Source organism: Hemicordylus capensis, chromosome 6 (assembly GCF_027244095.1).
Source record: "Hemicordylus capensis ecotype Gifberg chromosome 6, rHemCap1.1.pri, whole genome shotgun sequence".
Taxonomy (NCBI): Eukaryota; Metazoa; Chordata; class Lepidosauria; order Squamata; family Cordylidae; genus Hemicordylus; species Hemicordylus capensis.
The window spans coordinates 131979629-132000983 of NC_069662.1; the positions used below are offsets into that span (position 1 = coordinate 131979629).

General features: G+C 41.0%; 1 protein-coding gene and 1 long non-coding RNA gene across 7 annotated transcripts in view; one reads left to right on the forward strand and one right to left on the reverse strand.

Moving 5' to 3' along the window:
- Positions 1–20395, forward strand: part of CALCR (calcitonin receptor) — a 360448-nt gene extending 340053 nt beyond the window's left edge. For 5 of the 6 annotated variants that reach the window (XM_053263181.1, XM_053263180.1, XM_053263179.1 and 2 more), the window contains 2 exons: positions 3571–3612; positions 14647–20395. In XM_053263181.1, the coding sequence (XP_053119156.1) occupies positions 3571–3612; positions 14647–14868 (264 nt within the window). In that variant the 3' untranslated portion in view covers positions 14869–20395. The remainder of the gene's footprint in view (positions 1–3570; positions 3613–14646) is intronic. The other variant, XR_008310066.1, reaches the window with a different exon arrangement.
- LOC128330387 (uncharacterized) lies at positions 7855–11486 on the reverse strand. Its single transcript, XR_008310068.1, has 2 exons — positions 10709–11486; positions 7855–8177 (listed from the first exon to the last, which is right to left on the reverse strand). It is a non-coding gene; the product is annotated as an uncharacterized LOC128330387 (long non-coding RNA).
- Positions 20396–21355: the final 960 nt, after the last annotated feature.

Consider the following 21355-nt stretch of genomic DNA (forward strand, 5'->3'; position numbering starts at 1 on the left):
AACCGCTTAGAGAGCTCCGGCTATAGAGCGGTATAGAAATGTAAGTGCTATTGCTATTGCTAAATACAGGCAGAAATGGCCATTATTTATTTATTTATCATATTTCTTTCCAGCCTGATAGGTGCATCTCTAGGCCATGTATGCAATTTAACACAACAAATATAAAAACAGAGTTAAGATAATTAAAACAATTTCACAGAATAAAAACAATTAGAGAGTTTTAAATTAATTTCAATTAAAAAGCCTGAGAAAACAGGTGTGTCTTGAGCGTCTTTTAAAAAATAATCAGAGATGGAGATGCTCTTATTTTGACAGGGAGGGTATTTCAAAGCCCCGGGGCAGCCTCAGAGAAGGCCTGGTTCCAAGTCACCGCCAAAGGAGCTGGTGCCAGCCGTAACTGGACCTCCCCAGATGATCTTAAAAGGCAGCAGGGTTCCTGACAAAGAAGGTACTCTCTTAAGTACCCTGGACCCAAGCCGTTAAGGGATGACTTACTGAAGACAATTTGAAGATAAGACAGTAAGATTCACATAACCAAAATCCCTGGTGGCTAGGGAGGGCTGTGGGGAAGACAGGAACAGACCTATCTTCCCCTACACAATCTCCTTCAGCCCTGTGTTACACCATGCCACCGAGCACACGATCCCCACTGCAGCGAGTAGCACAGCTTTCTGGAGGCCTGGGAAACACACAGCCCGGCTTCCAGAAATCCCTCAATGCACTGTGTGCATTGGGGGATTTCTCCTCAGCCAGTCTGAGTGGACACACAACCGGCATCCCCGGTATAAGGGTGCACTCATGCCTTTCTATCTGGGTAATAGCCCAGGGAAAATTCCTGGACTACCCGACAGGGCAACTCCAGGCTCAGCCAGGATCCTGGCACTTCACACGAACAGCCCTACCCCAGTAGAGATGTGCAAGCCCGGATAGGGCTGCTCATGTGAGCAGCCTCAATTACATGTCTACACTAGTGAATCTTAGCAGAGGAGAGCAGGTGATTTCCCTCCAACTGACCATCATCCGTTTCACTGGATTTAAGGAAGATGCCAAAAGGAGTGGTTGTAAATGGTCTTAATCATAGGGCCCTGCAATTTATATCTGGTCCCTCAGAGACATTTATCTGGCATCATGATATAACAGATGAAATAAAATGAGGAAATGCAGGGGCTGTTTTTTCACCTAGAGAACAGTTAAAGGCATATATATATATATATATATATATATATATATATATATATATATATATATATATCAGAAATTGATTGTAAGAACTAGTTGCAGAAAACTTGACAGTTAATAGAAGAATTAATCGGCTTATTGCACTCCTGCAGAGAAAATCAGGTTTATGATTTTCTGCCAGTTCTGGCAACAAACAGTGCCCTTCTACTGTCTAAATCAGAAAAGCAGGTCAGTCTCTACACAAGAGAATAAATGGACACAAATCTGACATGTGTTGAGCGGTGCGAAGAAAAACATTAAAACGCTTGCACAGTAGAGGATGCTCTGGTGGTAAAGAAGTTACCCAAGAGATTATCTGGAGACATAGGTTGAGTTCAAAAAGCAAATAAAGATTTATTAAGAAACTAAAACATCACTTAGAGAGAGAGAGAGAGCGCAACATACCCAAACAGGCACTAGCTTTCAAGAACTGAACAATTCTGACTCTCAACTGACTAGAGACCTATTAAGATCTTATGCATCTAGTGGCCAGAAGAGGTTCTTGTTGTGCTGACAGCAATGCTTTAGAATTCTCATTTCTAACAATATGAACATGACAACATTCAGAAATCAGTGGGATAATGTTTCAACCTCCCTGCTGCTGACCTCAAAGACACCAGATTGCTCAACTAGAATATGCCAGGAAATTCAGTTCTCCTTCATTTGCCCTTGGGACTTCTTTGTCCTTCTCTTAATGCTACATCTTGAAGACATTCAATACAATTGACTAGAAAGAGGTCCAGGGCAGACAAGGAGAAGTACTTCACACAGAATTTATGATATCCACAGTCAAAGGATGTGGCCATGACTACAAACTTTAAAACAGATTCGTGGAGGTGAGGTCTATCCCTGGCTATTAGCCATGATTGCTATGTGGAAGCTCTGTGTTCAGAGACCTTTGAATACCAGGTGCTGGGAAGAGCAACAGCGGGGACAGCCAGGTGGCTTCCATGGCCTGAGTGTGTATTTTCCAGCGGCCACTGTCAGAAACAGAATGCTGGACTGATGAGCCTTTGGTCTGATCCAACAGGAATCACCTTGTGTTCTTCAGTGTTAAATTAGCAACAAAACAAAACAAAAAGAAAAATAGAAACTGAGTGGCAACATTATGCATGCCAGAAAATGTTTTGTATGTGCAATGAGGGAATGGGCGATTGCCTGTGACCCACCCACCCACACTTCTCTTTGCAGCCCTGTGTGCCACCTGCAAATATGTCCCTGAGGATCCTGCAACCAACGGACTAGACAAGGACTACACAACTTTGGCTCTCCACTGTTGTTGGACTTCAACTCCCATCATGCCCGACTATTGGCTACTGTGGCTAGGAATTATGGGAATTGTAGTGCAACAATGTCAGCTGGAGGGCTGAAGCTCTGCAGCCCTATACTAGACAATACTGATCTAAATGGACCAGTCATCTGACTCAGTATAAGGCAGCTTATATTTTCCTATATGGGGAGGCACAGTGGATACAGAGAATGGGGAAAGGGGTGTCCCCCCCTTGTTGTGTGTGCAAAATGTTTGTAGGCACACACAGTATTAGTCTGGATGTCAGCTAGACAGATACTCTATCACAGTGACTGCTATGATGAATGGATCGCTGTTCTTATCATTAGGGCTCTGCATAGAAATGTCATATGTAACATTTTATAGGTTACTGCATAACCGTTTGGGGAAAGAAGATCTGTCCATAATCTGACAATTCCGCAAAGTGAAATTGGATTCCATTGGATTTCTTGGCCTTTTTGACCCCCACTGGTTTAACTTTCTGGCAGTACATGTAACCATGTACTTTTTTATCAGCTTCCTGAGGATAATATTTGAAGCATCTGATGATGTCAGGTTTAACATTAATTCATGAAAGCTTGCACCTCAATAAATCTGTTAGTCTTTTAGCTGGCACAAGATTTTGATGTTTATGCTGCTCTTCTCTTTTCTGTTCTGCAAAAGTATAGCAACTTCCAGGTCAATGCACCATTAATTTCCCTTTTAAAATGGTGCCAAGCTGGTACATTTCCACAAACATCCTTACTTCCTCCCTTCTCTTAGTCCAGGATATGCCGTTTTCTTTCAAACAATCTTGTTTTTTACATGAAAAAGTTAAAGAGATATCCTGAAGTTATAACTGCTGTCTTGTCTTTGAACACTGAGAAATTGTAATTGTATGACAGGATGGTTCGGCTGTTGGAATATCACTATACAAAAACTGAAATAAAGCAGATATTATCTTTGTATCATTTCATTGGGCAAAGGATTTTTTTAATGGGCAAAAAATTAAAATGGGCAAATCATTTAAAAAAAACAAAAACCCTTCCACGGGCACACACTAAATCCTTTTTTTTTCCCCTCAGGGTTTACTTGTGGCAACTATTTTCTGTTTCTTCAATGGAGAGGTAAGCATATAAAACAACTGAACTTAATTTCACAAGTCATGAACTAAAACCTATGGCTGTTACTAATATCTCTGTTCACTCTTAATATCAGAAGAGCAAATGTGTGGATAAGGCAACTGTGTGGCATTCTCTTCTAGTCCCTCATAGTTGATTCCTAGATCACACATAGAAGTGGATGGGTAGCTTACATGCAGAGATCTTACATGCTGCAGCCTCTTGCTAAGGTAGCAGGTTTGCATATACAACTTCTTTCCTAAATTAGGCATTGTTCTTCTGTTTCTATCCCCCTTACAAACACATGAAGCTGCCTTATGCAGTCTGATCACAGTTCCACCATGACCAATACTATTTACTCTGACTGGCAATGACTCTTCAAGGTCATTTCCCCTCCATTTCCTACCTGATGCTCTAAACTGGAGATGCCAGGGATTGAATCTGGTACCTTCTTCATACAAAGCATGTACTCCACTATTAACTTCTGACTCCACTTAGCCAAAAGGTTCCCAAAGCAGTTACAACAAGGTCAAAAATGGTTTTACACAATTTTAACATTCATAATTAGAAATTGCAATATAGGCTGGAAACCAAAGAGCTACTTCAGGTACACATAAGGACTTGGCCGCACTCAGTGAGATTTGACTTTTTCTTTAAACAACATACCTGCATGCTGTACTGCAGACTAATTTTGAAAACGCCCTCAATTTCAAAAATCACTTGGTATGTGGCATATGGCAGGAGGAAGCCCAGCACCCGCTTTTGCATGTAGAACAAGATACATGATTGTTTGGATCCCAGCTATAAACCATAATACCCTAATTTCATGAAACATTAAAATAGAAAATGTGTATGTGTGTGTATATCTCAGCCCTGACCTTCAGTTTTACTGGCTTGTACAATGAAACCAGGACATGCAAACTCCTCGCGCTAAATATCTGAGAAGCTGTTTATAATGTGCATACAGAATGTCATTTCATTCACACATTTTATAACCAGTTGCTGAACTTTATCACAACTTAGCAGCTCTGAAGAAATCACTGGAAAATAAACCCTTGAGTGAATGTTCTCTCACACACTAATTCTTTTGGATCAATATTTTATATGCCTACTAGTATTTACATTCCTACTCTCCTATAATGATGAAATGTCTTCTGAGGATTTTTCAAGCAACTCTTTAGTATCTATTAGAAGCAGTTCTTGAAAGGCAATTTAAGAACAGCGTGGAAAGACTTTGTGATCCTGCTAGAGTATTTGACTGCAAGAACCTGTGAAGGAAGGAGTGGATATGTAATGGCGATTGATGATATAGTCAAGGTGCCTGCCAGAGGGAGGGGCCGGAGGAGCTGCAGATGGGCTCAGCAGCTGGCTAATGATAAAGTTGACAACCTACAGAAAGTTGAAATCTCTCTCTTTCTCCCCAGCTACTGTCTTGTTCCATGGGGCAAAACATTAACACACACATAGCCTTCCAAATTCCTCCTCCACCACTACCACCACCACCACCTGCTTCAATGTTTAAATGTTTTAAAATGTACATGTTTAAAAATTTTATCTTTAGAAGGGCAGTCTTGGTCATGGATCTTCCAGGTCACACTGCATTTATGAAAGGCCTCTTGGGACCTGTAGACTGGGCCTGCCTACAGCTTCATTCCCTTGCCACAACTGATGCTGGCTAACATCCAGACTAACGTTACGAGCTCTGAATAACCTTGTGCATGTGCAACATGGAGGAGCAATATTTGCCAATCCTCCTGACTTTATGCAGCCCTCTGTTCCACCCCAAAATATGTCCCTGAGGGTCCCACAACCACCAGAGTTATAATTTTGAGATGTCTAGAGGGCAGCACAGGGAAGGGAGGGCTCAGCATAAATTGCCCCTCTCTCCCATTATGCACACAAAATGAAATTCCATGTACTCAGCATTACTTTGGATGTCAGCTACTGTGTTATCTGTGTACAGCATAACTGCATTTGAGACAGAACTAATACACCAGTGCCAATGGCTGCCATTGCATTCATCTACAGAATAGTACTTAAGTGACAGGAAGAATCCTCATCCATTTTACATGCTGTTGTACATTTTGGACCATTAACTACCCAGTTACATGGCTACAGCATCCCAGCAAATCATTTCCTGGACAGGAGGGATACATTTTATATTTTATTTTATATGAGATGCTTTAATATCATAAAAGCTAAGAAGACAGTAAAATCCTAAAAATAAATGTGCTCATTGACATGTTTCAAGCACTGTAATGAAGTTGTCAATGGCAAATCCATAGCAGCAAAAAAAAAAAACCAAACCAAAAAAACCTTCATTCTCTCATTCTAAAGCCTGACCACTCCATTAATTAGGATACAGGCTGGGAGACAGGAGTTGAGCTGTTCATTAAATCCCCTTGCACAGAAAGCCAAAGGCCTGGCGCAGCGGGGAAATGCTTGACTAACAAGCAGAAGGTTGCCAGTTCAAATCCCCGCTGGTAGGTTTCCCAGTCTATGGGAAACACCTATATCGGGCAGGAGCGATATAGGAAGATTCTGAAAGGCATCATCTCATACTGCGCAGGAGGAGGCAATGGTAAACCCCTCCTGTATTCTACCAAAAAAACCCACAGGGCTCTGTGGGCACCAGGAGTCAGAATCGACTTGATGGCACACTTTGCCTTTACCTTTACTTTTCAAGTAACCCCCATGCACGAATCCGTTATCTTCCACAGACTTTTAAAAAATAAAATAAAAGTAGAAACTATTATTATTATTACATTTATATCCCTCTCTTCCTCCAAGGAGCCCAGAGCGGTGTACTGCTACATACTTGAGTTTCTCCTCACAACAGCCCTGTGAAGTAGTTTAGGCTGAGAGAGAAGTGACTGGCCCAGAGTCACCCAGCTAATATCATGGCTGAATGGGGATTTGAACTCAGGTCTCCCCGGTCCTAGTCCAGCACTCTAACCACTACACCATGCTGGCTGAAATGTGTCCAGGGACTTATAGCTTAATATATTTGGATTTTGAATCTTTGTTTCCTTCACTGCTTAAGTGCCAGTCAGGTCACTAGTTTAATCTGCTTATTAAGAATATGGCCCTTAAAAGGGGGGGGGGAGGTAGTCTGCAAGCTGTAATATATGAACAAACCAACATTCATTTAAGTCTGTTTCTTTAGTGGACTGTGGCTAAAACACTGAACTTATTTCCCATTCAATAGGGAACTCAGTTGAATTTTTATAGAACTACTTGTCAATAAACATGCTTAGGATTTGCATGTTCATTATCTTAAATGCAAGTATTCCAGCAAGTATTCGAGCACTGATATTTGGCTACAATGCTAGTAAATGTTTGACTTTTTTCTTAAATCTTGAATATTATATTGCTATTGATGATTTATGTGACATTTTCAGTGTACAGAGTGCTTAAAATTTTTATATCATTCATCCTCACAAACTTGTAAGGTTCTCACAAGCTTGTACGGCAATTGGGTAGAGTCTAAAACAAAGACTTGGCTATAGCCACCCAGTGAGTGCCATAGTAAAGAAGAGATTTCCAGCTTTTAAAACTTGGGTCAATTTAAATAATAGTTTAGAGTCCCTAGAGCAGGACTGAGAGAACTTGGCCTTCTAGATGTTGTTGAACTACAACTCCCAAGATCCCCATACACAATAAATTGAAATAAATTAAACTAGAAGGCCACATTTGCCCAGCCGTGGCCTAGAGACACTTGCTAAAAAGAGAAGTCTTGATCCTGGTTGTGGAAGGGGGGAAAAGGTTATTTTGTTGGTTTGGTCTTCACAAGGAAATATTTCTTCTTGGTTTGTGTGTTTAAGAACCTTCCAGAGGGAAATGTAGAGAAAGAGAGAGAGATCTGATCTGGGGGATGTGGATCAATATGGATCTGGTATTCCTGTGGCTTGCTCATGAACATCCATATTTTATCTTTAGTATTTAAAAAGTGCATATTAAGAACATAAGAACAGCTTGGCTGGATCACGCCCAAGGCTCATCTAGTCCAGCATCTTGTTTCACACAGTGGCCCACCTGGGAAGCCCACAGGCAAGATCTGAGGGCATGCCCTCTCTTCTGCTGTTACTGATATTTAGATGCATCTTGCCTCATAGGCTGGAGGAGGCCTATAGCCCTCAAGCTAGTAGCCATTAATAGACCTGTTCATAAATTTATCTAAACCCCTCTTAAAGCCATCCAGGCTATTGGCTGTCACCACATCTTGTGGCAGAGAATTCCATAGGTTAATTGCATGAAGAAGTATTCCTTTTGGTGGTACTAAATTTATTGCCAATCAGTTTCACAGGATGACCCCTGGTTCTAGTGTTATGCAAGAGGGAGAAAAAATTATATCTACTTTCTCTACATCATGATTTTATAAACATCTCTTATGTCTCCCCTCAGTCATCTTTTCCAGTCGTCTTTGTGCTGTAGCCTTGCCTTGTAAGGAAGGTCCTCTAGGCCCCCGATCATCTTGGTTGCCTTCTTCTGCACCTTTTCTGTAAAGAGACCATGTTTCTCTCATCCAAAGTGAAACTAGCCCCATAAAGGCTGTCCAAAACCTTCCATACCTAGGAAAAAACAGAGTGTAAAATATACTATCTTGTGGTTCACTTGGAAATATGAATAACTGAGAGGGTATTATTGTTTTTTAATTGATTTATCCTGTATTAAGTCCATAATGCTTTTTCTGCCCATATTCAGTAAAGTAGTTATTGAGTAACTAAAGTAGTTTTCTTCAATGATTTGGTCAACTAAAGCAGTATTTAGTGTACATTTGTTTTCCTTTCCAGTATAAAAACATTACAATTGTGGCAGCCTAGTAATATTTTTATACTGCATTGAACTTATCACTGCACTATAGTTTCATAATGATTTCTGCTCTCTTTTACTGGAACAGCCATCTGTTAAGATGTTGATGCTGAATAGCCTGAGAAGAAGGCCAGGATCCAGGAACCACAGAATTCACATCCCAGTTTTACTAAGAACTCATTGTGTGGGATTTGGAAACCATTTCTATGTTGGCTCCAGTGGTACAGGTCTTACTCATTTTGCTGGAACCTGTGCCTGAGAAAAGTTTGACCCAACATACTTCCAAGTACTTCCCAAGTTACTTTACCCTGTACAATTTTCCCACTGAAAAGACACACACACACACCCCAAAGCAAATAGCTGGTTCAGGGGCAAATAACAGCTTTGAGGGATGGGATTTGGCAGGAAAATGGCACAGGTATGGCTGCCATATAGAAAAGAGGACAGGTGTCCTGTACCTTTAAGAGATGCAGAAAAGAGGGAATTTCAGCAGGCGCCGCTTGTCATGCAGAGGGAAGAAAAGCTGCACCTGCTGAAATTCCCTCTTTTGTGCATCTCTTAAAGGTGCAGGACAGCTGTCCTCTTTTCCTTACGTCAGCCCTAGAAACAAGAGAAAACGGTGTGTTAAAAATTATGTATGTCTCCATTTGTTTTGGGGTTTCATGCAACATTCATATGTGAGCATGTTTGGCTCATCACAAACCTTTCTTCTCACACACACACCTATTCAATTTCTGTAATGAGGAAAGGAATTGACTTTTAACAGGCCAGAGCCTAGATTTTTCTCTTTTTAAAGTGCAGTAGCATGATTTCAGAACTCCTCCTGGCAGCATCCTTCCCTGCCAACCCCACAACCCCAGAGGTTGGTTTGGGGGGGGATGGGGGGACATCGCCACCACAGCTAATGACAGCTGCCAGGTTTCTATGGAGAACAGCCACTGGGAAGAGGTCTGAGACTCCTTTTGTATTTTAGAGATTGTTTCTAAAAAGGAAAAAGGCTCACTAGTCTGGCTTGCTACAAGGTAAACTCCTTACCACACAACATTTCCAATTTGGTTCAACATGCCATTCAGAATGAAATGAATGCACACTAGGGATGTGCAAGCTATCTCGCTTCGAGCCGGGCTTGACATCAAGCTGGCCCAGTTCAGGTGGCCCGAGTTCGAACTGGACTGCCACCTGGCTCAAAGAACCAGCTCACAGACTGGCTTGGGGGGTATAGTTCTAAGGGGAATCCAGCAAGGATTCCTTTCACAAGTAAAGGGAATCCCTTACACTTAATACAGGGGAGGAGGGAAAGTAGTATTTACCTTAATAATTAAGGCAGTGGGGATGGCAGTGGCCACAGTGGCAGTGGCAGAGACATTGGAGGTGGAGACAGGGCCTCCTCCAACCCCACCCCACACCTGCCAGCCTCCCAATGAGAGTCCGGGCTGGTTGCAGCCTGGTTTGGGCCTCTGTTCATGCACAGAGGCCATTAGAGTGGCCTCTGCAAGTGCACAGAGGCCCAAATTGGGCCACAGGCAGCCCGGACTGTCATGTGGGGGGCCGGCAAGGGAGGGGTGTTGGAGGAGCCTCCGATGTCTCCACCACTGCCACGGCCTCCTCCGCCACCCCTGCTGCCTTAATTATTAAGGCAAATACTACTTTCCCTCGCCCCACCCATTTAATGCAGGGAATTCCCTTTACTTGTAAAGAGGAAGCCTTGCCGGATTCCCCTTAGAAATATACCTCCCAAGCCAGCCCATGAACCAGTTCTTTGAGCCACCTGAACTGGGCTAGCTCGATGTCGAGCCCAGTTCGAAATGTAGAGGGCTGTCTTTGGAAAGCCAACAAGGGAAGATAGAACAAAATATAAAATTATGTTCCCTTTCAGTGAAAGATCATGGAATGACATATAGTTAAAGCTTCTCTGTTTGTTCTTTCATGTGGTTTCCACCACCAAATTTCTCCAGGGATTCCAGCCAGCCACACCTTACATCCAGTGCAATTTTAGCATAAGCCACAATCTGATTTCCAGCATTCCACTTCTTCCAGTGAAAGAAAAAGAGATCAAAGTTATATTCCTTGGGGGGAAACTATACCATGGCACAGGAAAGGGATTAACTGTAATGCAGTAGAAGCTCAGTTGCTCAGTGATTTATTGCTTATTACTGGACAATTTTGCATTAAGGCTGCAAAATATGACATTTATCCAAAATAAATGATTTCAAAAACAATCTAATGTTCCACATCTAGAACTCAAGCAACTCACACAGCCTGAGTTATTCAGCTTTCAGTACAGGCATACCTCGTTATTCGCGTGGGTTCTGTTCCTCACCTACAACTGCGAGTAACGAAATCGCAAACAGCAAGTCATTGCATCTGTGGGAATTGAGAGGCTAGGTTTCTGCAAACGTGGTGGGGGGAGTCCAAAAACAGTGAAAAATTAAGGCAAGATTACTTGAAAGAAAGTGCCATCCCATGCTCCGCAGGTGTCTATCTGTCCAGTAGTGCCCTCCAAATCTGTTAGTCTGGCTATTTTCCAGGAAAAATTGTGGGGGGGAATCTCTCTGTTTTTCAACAGATGAGCCACAAAATGGCTCCTTCATACAAAATGGTGGCCAGAAATGACCTCGGAGGTCATTTCCAGCCACCTAGCAACAGCAGGTATGTGGGTATAAACCCTTTAGATGCCCACGTATGTCGAGGTCGGGTGGCTATTTGTGGACTGCAGATACACAAAATCACGAATAGTAGAACTGCGTGTAGCAAGGTCCACCTGAACCATAAAAGCTTTGTCTTTGTCAAGAATTTAGTAAAGAGTGGCCCAAATGGCTGATGCCTGAATCAATAAGAAAGCATCATTTTTGTTCGAGCTTTAAAGTTATTGTTTACACTGTCTCTAAAAGGGAATATATAATAGTTAGCCTTTTACCCTTTGTGAAGTTCTTTTGAGAGGACTGAGCACAATACAATGAAACTAAACTCTTTCTAAAACATGCCAAGGACATTTATAATACCAAATCGTGCCTTCATACCCTTTACAGGTACACTTTATTTTGACATATTAATGGTGTCTATGCAACCTGCCAATACGATTTAACAAAGTTGTGGCTTATAAAGGCGGTGACAGGAGAGAATAAATGAGATTTCGGGAAAGAACAGAAGAGAGCAAGTTTGCTTCAGTTTAATAAGCACTGGCAGACATGTTCTGCAATATAATGTGGGCGGATCTGAGCTGCCTGTCCTGTTGCAGGCTCCTAAGGAAGCACCTGCAATCTTGCACATGAGGGCAAATCAATACTTAATTATTAAATACTTAATTATGCACTTCATGAATACGACTTAATTATTTCCAATGTAAGTAGCACTCCTGGAGTGTGAGTGTGCTACCATGAGTATATGCACTCTTGCACAAGACCACCAGCGCTTCCTTAGCAGCGCGGGTGGCTCAGAACTGATGAAGTGGTGCATTCTATTCTGCCACCTCGGCCTTGTACCAACTCATATTGCTGCATGTATACTCTAGGCCTGTGTTAGATTAGGACCAGGAAGACTGGGTTCAGATCTCCACTCTAGCCACAATATTAATGGCATAAACTTGGCCTGATCCACATTCTCAATCTAACCTGTGTGACAAGGTTGTCGTGGGGATAAAAGGGTCCAAGAGTGGGAGAGAGACCTTTGTGCACTGCCCTGAGGTCCTTACAGGTATGTTGGGATTAAAATGTCATGAATGAATAAATAAATATGACCCCTATTTCACAAAAAACACACCCACAGCATGATGATATTGTGAAAATAAGTGGGTAGTACTTTTCAAACAGTGAGACACTCAGACCTTATTTAGACATTATTAAAATACTAGCTGAGCCGGGCACAGAGCATCTGCTCCTCTGGCCAGCCCACCCACCGCCACTACCTTTTTCTCACTCCCACCCCCCAGGCCCACTCAGCTTTCTGGCCAGCCGGCCAGCCCGCTTCTCACAACCGCCTGCTTCTCACCCCCGCCCACCTCCTCGCATCCACCCGCCAACTCCCAGGAGCGGCTGTCTCCTGCTCCCAGTGGCCAGGCCGGCCTGCCGCCACCTCCTCCCGGCAGCCGGTCTGGTCCACTACCACCTCCTGCTTCCGCCAGCCCGCCACCAGCCAGCATCGCTATTTTCTCCCTGTCCCCGTCACTATCCTACCCAACAGCTGCTCGTGAACTCTCACAAGATCTGCCACGCATGGGATTAGTGACAGGTACGTTTAAGAGAATTAAATATATAGATGATGCTGTGCACGATTACAGCATCAAAAGGGGGTCCAGAAGTTCTGCCCCCTCGCACTCGCTCCCCCTCACCACGCTCTTCACAGTTACAGCGTGATCAGCAGTGATGGTTACAGAGTGATCAGCAGCCTGGAGCTGCTCTGATGTGTGGGTAACGGTGGTGGCTAACTGCTTGATCGGCAGCCTGGAGCACCCCCGACTGACAATCATGGAAATGCCCACCATCATCGTCATGGCATATGCCTCTTCAGATGATTGCCACTGTATCTGTGAAGAGTGTTGGAAGGAGATGAGTGACACTGAAAATGCATTGGTACATCCTTCAGTGACCATGGGACAGATCCGTTCAGCTTCCTTGTGTGTAAACGGCACAGCAGGCTGAGCTTCTTCTGAACCAGCCCAATGTGAAAATAAAATAGCACACATTTATGCTTGGGCTTAACAGTAATAGTTGCAAGATTTCTGAATAGAGAGATGGTTCATGAATTTTAAAATTAAATAAACAAACAAAATGTGATCCCCATAGTTTTAAGAGAGCCATGACTCCGTAATATATTTTAAATGAACCACTTTAAGGACAAGAAATTTCAGGTCATTTCATATTCCCCAGACTGTGTCCGCATCAATACTCTTATCATTCTTATTTCAGTTCACATTTTAATAAGCAACTTTTGGAATCAAAATATATGATCAGAAACTATAATTATTTATTACACAAGCAACGAAGACTAAGTAAACACATTAATGCTGTTGTATCCACAAACTATCTCCAAAAGAACAGTGAACACAGCAGCTGGATATGTTTCAGTGATGTCCTATAAACAGCTTTAAAATTCAATGCATTGCACTTCCATTCATGTTAATTTGCAAAGCAAAATTATTTCATTTGACTTCATTTTTAATTGCCTCAGTGTCCCAAAGAAATATTTGAGCATATGCATTTTTGCACTGTGGCCTTTTTTAATAGCCAGCAATCCAAAGTGTTATTTCCCCACCCCCGTACTATAGTAGTTTAATTTACCTAAATTAACATTTTCTGTGTATAAGAAGTTAGCACCCACATTTTATAGTACGATTTATTTAGAGAATGTGCTGACTTTGCTCTGAGTCAATATTGCTTGGAACAAATTACTAATTTAGTTTTATTTTACTGGTTCTCATTTTACTGTAGATGCAGCTGATTAAAACAAATGGCTTTTTGAAATACTCTAGCTGCATGATTATATCACAAAAATGAGTTTTCAGCATCAAGATCCCTATTTATCAAAAGTTAAACATACTTGTTTAATTCTGCAAAAAGAATCCTGCAAAAAGAATATCCAATATCCAGACTAAGGAGTGGAATTTCATTTAGCTGACTGTGACTCCCAAAAATATGTCCCTGCAGGTTGCACGGCCCTCAATAACATATTTTTGGAGTCACCGTGGGTTTCAGAGGGAAGGGGCAATTGAAAATTACATCTCCCCTGTTGCACCTGCACAGCATTAACAACGCCAGCACTGGTTAGTCTTGCTAACAAAGCACATTGGATGTCAGCCAGTGTGTTTACAGAATATCACAGGTACAATGGATGGGATCCAGAGAGTTCCTTGCATTAGTGGTATGCACTCCTGCTCACACAATGGGAAAGTGTCTGATTTCCATCGATTTATCCTCCAGCTACAGTCAGTAACACCACATCCCATTCAGACCTCGTCCCGCAACCCTTAGGAATATATTTTTGAGGAGAGGCCAAGGGGTTGCAGCAGGAAAGTGAAGGCAAGAAAGACTTGTCTAAATGAAACTCCACTCACAGTTATGTGGCTCTCACCCAATGTATTAAATGTATCAAGATTCCAACATCAGCGCTTGCAGTTTTACTTTCAGAGAAAATGGTCCCCATTCTAGACCTCTTCTGGAAATGCAATTAGCCCAGAATAGTCCAGAACCTTAATCTTGCACTAGACTTAAATCAGATGTCTTACACTTGCAGGTCCAAGGAGCTTTGAAGAGACAATGGATGCAGTATAAAACCCAGTGGGGTCAAAGACGACGAGAGCATTGCTCTACGCGATCTACCTCCTACACAGCAACATCTATCACAGAGGTCCCAGTTTATCTATATCATCATGACTCCAACAGCGAACAGTTTAATGGGAAATATATAGATGACTCTGAACTCGTTGCATTAAAATCTGGAGAGACAACTGCTTAGGTTACAAATGGAAGATTTTGCTTTCTGTTTGTACAAGGAGAAGAGAAGGAGAAGACCTCAAAAGTCCTTGTAAGAGCTTGTTTGGTCAGATGACATGATATGTCATAAGCAAACTACAGAAACTCAGCTTTCTGACGGCAATGGCTCAAAGAGAATCTGACAGAGACAGAGGTGTAGTGACTGGCCCTGTTGCCACATGCAGCTCTAAAATGGGGAAAGGACTAAAGCTGGTGTTACCCAGTGAGGAGCATGGAATGTCCCCAGTTCTGGAACTTGGCCATATGAAATGAGGATGAAACTGTAATAAACACTTCCATATAGTGACCTATGAACACCTGGGAGATGTCATTGTTTTTATCAATGGATCGTTGTTGTCCAAACTGAACTAAAAGTGAATGGGAGGCAGGCAACGATTATGGCATTCAATAATTTCCTTTTACATTAGACATTTGAACCATAAACACAAGTTACTTCAGCATCTTGGTAAATGTTTATCCTTTGAATTTCAGTCTGCGCTGGTGCTTTCTTAAAGTTTTTTGCACTCCAAGCAAAACAATAAAAAAATCATTCCACTGTATTTGAATCCTCAGTTTCTCAAGAGGATGTCATACAGTATTATTCTGACTTCATGCACAGCAGAGACAAGACAGTAAAATATTTATTGTGTCACACAAGTATTCAACAAGAAGAATAAGCACTGCCTGAAAAATACAGTTTTCTGTCAGCTAGTCTAACACCCACAATACTTTGTTCATTATACTATAGACTGGTTCCTTTATATTAATCATTCATAGGGAAAGCGTCAGCCATATTTTTCAGTCCAGCAATCAGATACAGGGAACCAATTTTCTCTATGAATAAACTGTGAAATGTACTTGGAAATTAGTTTTCCCCCACTTTTTAATCTTTCAGTTTGACATTTCTCTGCTTCCAAATCTTCCTTTCCTTTGCAAATAAATTAGTAACCCTTGTGGTTGAAGAATCCAAAGAGGAGCTGACCATTATAATATCACTTAGAACCAATGCATATATGTGGGAACCACTTCAGAATTTCTTCTTTCCCTTGCTGCTCTTGTAATATCCAGATGCAGGAATCATGTTGGTTCTAGGAATGTCACAGCTCATCCCTTGCTGGTACTGCTCTTTTGAAGGTCAAACAGTGCTTACACAGGATAAAACCATGTCCTCTACCCCACCGATATGGGTCTAAATGCTGCTCCAGTTATATGGGGTGCAGAAAAATGGCTTTCAGGCTGCATAGTGCCTAAGTCTAACATTACAAGTAAAAGAAACAGAGACGTTTGACACCTGTTGTCTTTTTCTTACACACTATACTTTAACCCAGGTATTGTTTTATGTTTACAAAAGTTCCAGTGGATTCATGGAGCTTTCCCTCTCACATTAAAGCTCTCCCACTCAGGTCTGTATATACATTCATTTGCATGTGCAAATAGGCTACTTCCAATGAATGGGCCAGCCTATGTGCATGAGAAATTGAGGTTAGCCTCTGAAATTGCTTTTCATGTTAGAAAAAGTGGCTGGCATCCAAGGGTTGCATGTGCTGAAAATGATTTTGTGGGTGCAATGGCAGAGAGGTAATTTTTGCCAATCTCCCCTTCCTTCTGCAGTCCTCTGTACCACTTGAAAATATGTCCCTTTGAATCTCATAATCTTTAGGAGCATATTTTCAGGAGGTAGGGTGGGATGTAGAGGGAAGAGGAGATTGCTGAAAACCATTCCTCCTCCATCGCACATGCAAAACTTTTTCACTGTGCATAACAGCAGTCAGTCTAGATGTCAGCCAGTGTATTTTTTTTGTAATATACATATGGTGGTGCCCGTTGCTTTTTGCCATTGGTGAATATATGAGGTACATTTAGCAGCTTCCTAATGTATCTACTAAGGCCAGAAACAGACTGTGCCAATGTTCACATATTAGTAGGTAAACACTTTTTAAAATCCCAGCCATATTCTATTTTTTAAAAAATATCCTGGAAACTGACTATTTCCATCCTTCTTTTCCTTGAATGTTTGGCATTATGTGATCTACTCGAAATGGCAGAGAATCATTATCCCAATAAGTAGTTATATTTTATTTATTTATTTAATTTAGATTTTATTGCTCCCATTTGTTCGATTAGAGATATATTAGAACATAAGAACAGCCCTGCTGGATCAGGCCCAAGGCCCATCTAATCCAGCATCCTGTTTCACACACAGTGGTCCACCAGATGCCTCTGAGAAGCCCACAGGCAAGAGGTAAGGGCATGCCCTCTCTCCTGCTATTGCTCCCCTGCAACTGGTATTTAGAGGCATCCTGCCTTTGAGAGCCTCTCCTCCATGAAGTTATCCATGAAGTTATATTATTGAGTATTTGTCACAATCTACAAATGGCCCAAATATCTCAGGCTAATTTAAAGATACCACAGAATTATTTTCACCACAGAATTGTTTTCTGAAGAGTTCTGAAAACTATTTTGTGGATCTAAGCATTCTGTCTGTGGTTCTACATAACACTGAATGCTGCACAAATCAGATATTCATTGAGTAGATCAATCCCTTCCTGAAATAAGGAAAACAGAATGATTTCGGTGAAAGGGAGAGATTTCCATGAGGCTTGGGCAAAGGTGAGAGACTGATATAACTTCACCAGACATATCCTAGCATCAATTCAGTTTGCTGATAGATTTTCTATATTTATCCTGAAATAACTGGAAACCACCACTACTACTACTACTACTACTACAAATATTTATATCCTATATATAACCTATATAAAATACAGGCCAACATACTGCATAGTACCCCACCAATCCAAGAACTGGTCTGTGCTGGTTCTGTCTGATTCTAAGCAGCGTCCAGGCTGTTTCTGAGCTTGGTGGGGCCTCTGCACCAATTAAGAATTGCATCGCTGCTGTAGCAACACTGCACCAATTATTCCCAACGGGAGCAGTGTTCTTTGAGCTCTGACTCCATTCCTCATCATCATGGAGGCTTTTCAAACTCAGAAACCACATGGATGCAGCTTAGAGCTGGGTGGTCTCAATGCAGGCACTGCACAGTATATAAGCCACTTTTTCTTTTTTTAAAAAAACAAACAAACCAGCTTTGTGGATTTTAGAAAGTCCTTTTGGGGGGTGGATGGATTACTTGGCCAAAGTGTCCCTGTGATCAGATGTATGCATGAAGGCATCATATCACAAAATATGTTCTGTGTGCAGTAGGGTGCATGAGTTACACTCACTTCCATTCTACGCTGGACTTACAAGGATTTAGAACCCCCACACCAGAGTGCTGTGTAAACTAGCCTTAAATAATGATCTCCACAAGATTTCTGAAAATATTGTATATTTAAGATCTTGCACAGACTCTACCATGGTATTGGCTAGACTCTACTATTTCTTGTTTAATGATAAGAAAAAGAAGAATATAGAGGTGAGAAAGCAGATAAAGCACAATCCAGCAAACATTAAAAGTGGTTAAGGCCCACTGATTTGAATGAAAGATATCCAAGCATATTCTTGTTTTCATTTGAAATCAACAGCACTTTAAAATGCTTAAGCTTAGCTGGATCATGCCCACAGAGTATGTTGTATCTGATGTTATAGCTCCTCCTCTGTGAATTGTTAGCCTTTTATACATATCAATGATGTACTGAACAATCTGCTTGATTTCTCTTTTCAAATTCATTTCTGTCTTTGCATCGGGATCGTGAAATTGTATACTTGTGTCCAAAATCCGTTACATTCATGAAGATTCAGGTTGTGAAGCTGAGTCTTGATTTGGTAGTTTACTTGGAAAAGCAAATTTAGTTCATTAAATGCACAATCACATTGTACATCACTGATTTATGCTTGCTTTTCTTGAAATGTACAGAACAACAGGAAGCATTCTTGACAAATGCATCTGTAACTCCACTCCTCCCCCCCCACCTTCTTCTAATATTCTGGGCACAAAATTGAGAGTTTAAAAAAATCAGGTTAACTTTACTAGGAATTTTATATTTCTGAGCACTTTTGTGCTTATGGACCTTTCTCCTCAGGCTTCAGCAGCTGTAAACAACTTAGAGGTACAAAAATGGGCTATTGAAACAGAAATGTACATAATGAATATAACTATCACATACCTGTTTAATTTATCGGTACAAAATTGTTCACAAAGCCTACTACCTCCACAAAGATCTAAAATAGTGCCATATTTTTCTAAGGGAAAATAATGTTCAGCTTTATCATTCATCAAGTCATTCTACTAACTGAACTTTGCTCATATGACACAAGATATTGCTGGAGATGCTTTTGTATAACATATTTTTCATATAGATTACATCACCAAAGGATTACACAGAGGATTATATAGCCAAAACTGGCACAGGACCACTTTTGGCCAAGTACAAATACGATGATTATTTATATACTGCTTTTCAACAAAAGTTCTCAAAGCGGTTTACAAACAAGCAAGCAAGCAAGCTAGCTAGCTAGCGAGCCTCCCTGTCTCTTGCTGCCCTACATAATGGCACTGTTGAACACTCTGTGCTAGCTTTTTTTCTTTTTTCCCTTCACACTAGCATGGGGTGGGAGTTAACAGAAAAGCCACCACTGAGAAGGATTTCACACACAAGATCAATACCTAAGCTTGAAGGTGTAAAGGACCTATATCTACAGGCTGCACATGTGTTCACTAAGCTAAGGTTTCTTTGAACATTTTAATAGGAGTGAAGCTCATTTGGTAGCTCTAGATTAGAAAAGCAAATTGGCTTCACAAGAAACAAAATGTAAAAGAATTCTAGAGTTGTAATCCTAAGCACACATACTAATAAGTAAGTCTCATGAGTGCAAAGGGGCTTACTTCTAAGTAAACATGCTTAGCTCTGTACTGTATCTATAATAAATTTAGCAGGATATAATGGGGACAGCGCAATTTAAAAAATTAAAATGTAGAGAGTCATCAGACTTAACTAGTAATCAGTACAAATTACTAGTTAATCTACTAATTAGGTTCTAGTTAATCAAAAGTTCTAATGTTTCCCCTGTGTCAGGCTTGTTTTTCTTAATTATATTTTTCAGAACATAATTATATCTACCAACTACTAATTGTATATTTGATGTTTAAAATATAATTGAGCAGGAAGGTGTTTGAATGTTGCTAACAATGCTTCAAAGTGGGATAAATTCACAATTGAAACATTGACTATTGATGATATTTTCAAGGTTGTTATGTGCAATGTTACCTTAAATAGTGCTGTGATATAATATAGTACATTTGCAATAGTCATTCATACAAAACTGATATTCACACTGGTGGGGTATCTCTGATCTCCAAAGTGCATAATATCAAAATTACAACAGCAAAAGGTGTTATAGCTTGATTACAGGTAAGGTTGCTGAAACAGATCTGCAAATGTAAAAAAAAAAAAAAAAAGGCTACAATAACAGAGTGGCTGACACTCAATCTGTTAAAACTGCTTATAAAACATGAATTATAAAACTATTGTGGTTTTTTTTCCATTTATATAAACTAATTGTTTATAGTGCTTTTCTTTTTGCTTATTCATTAGATACTCCGACTGTATCTCATCAAAATGCTGACAGCATCATACAATGGAAAACGTTAATTTCTGACAATAGCATTTATTGCTCTATTGCATTAGACACCATGTTCCGTTAATTTTATTTAAGCCAGTTCTAGTCATGTAAATATTTACTTGCAGATAAAACAAAATCAGTCAGCTCTTATTGACAGGCCATGGGCCACTGAGCAAAGGGTGCGGTAAACCCTGTCTCACGAACATCTGCTGCATCTGGGAACAAGTAGTTCTAAGTAGAACTAATGTCGCCTACTTTGCTTCTGTTAACACAGCAACTCTTGACTGTTAACAAGGGACCTCCTCCCATGTCCTATGAATTTGGTTTGTATTTAAAGGTCAGCATATGAGTTACAAAGGGGTGTTACCTATATTTTGAGTGACTGCCATCTTGAAACAAAATGGCAGATGGGCCACACAAAAAATCCCCTAGGATTCTCTCCCATCAGTGGCAGCTGGGGAAGGGCGGAGCGGAAAATGGAGTGTACCTTTGATGCTCCTGTAAATGCTCCTGCTGCCAGCATTTGGCATCTGCAAAGGACAATGAGCTGGTTGCCATGTTCTGCTAGCCGATACACTTGCAAAGCGGCTATTTGAGGTGCCATCATTTGCCTTCCTTCCATCCATCCATCCATCCATTCTTGATCATGTTTCCGAGGCCAGCCAGCTGCTCCTGTGAAGTCTAGATGACAGCAACCATCCTGCTCCATTGCTTGTCCTCCAGCAACCAGTATTCAGAAATACCCTCAAATCCTCCATGCTCTGATAGAGCTAATAGCTGCTTATAGAGCTAGCTCCTGTAAATTTGCCTATCTCCTTTTAAAGTCATCTAAGCTAGTGGCTATCACCAGATTTATCATGTGTAGTGAATTCCATAAGTTAACCGACTGATAGGATGAGGAAAAT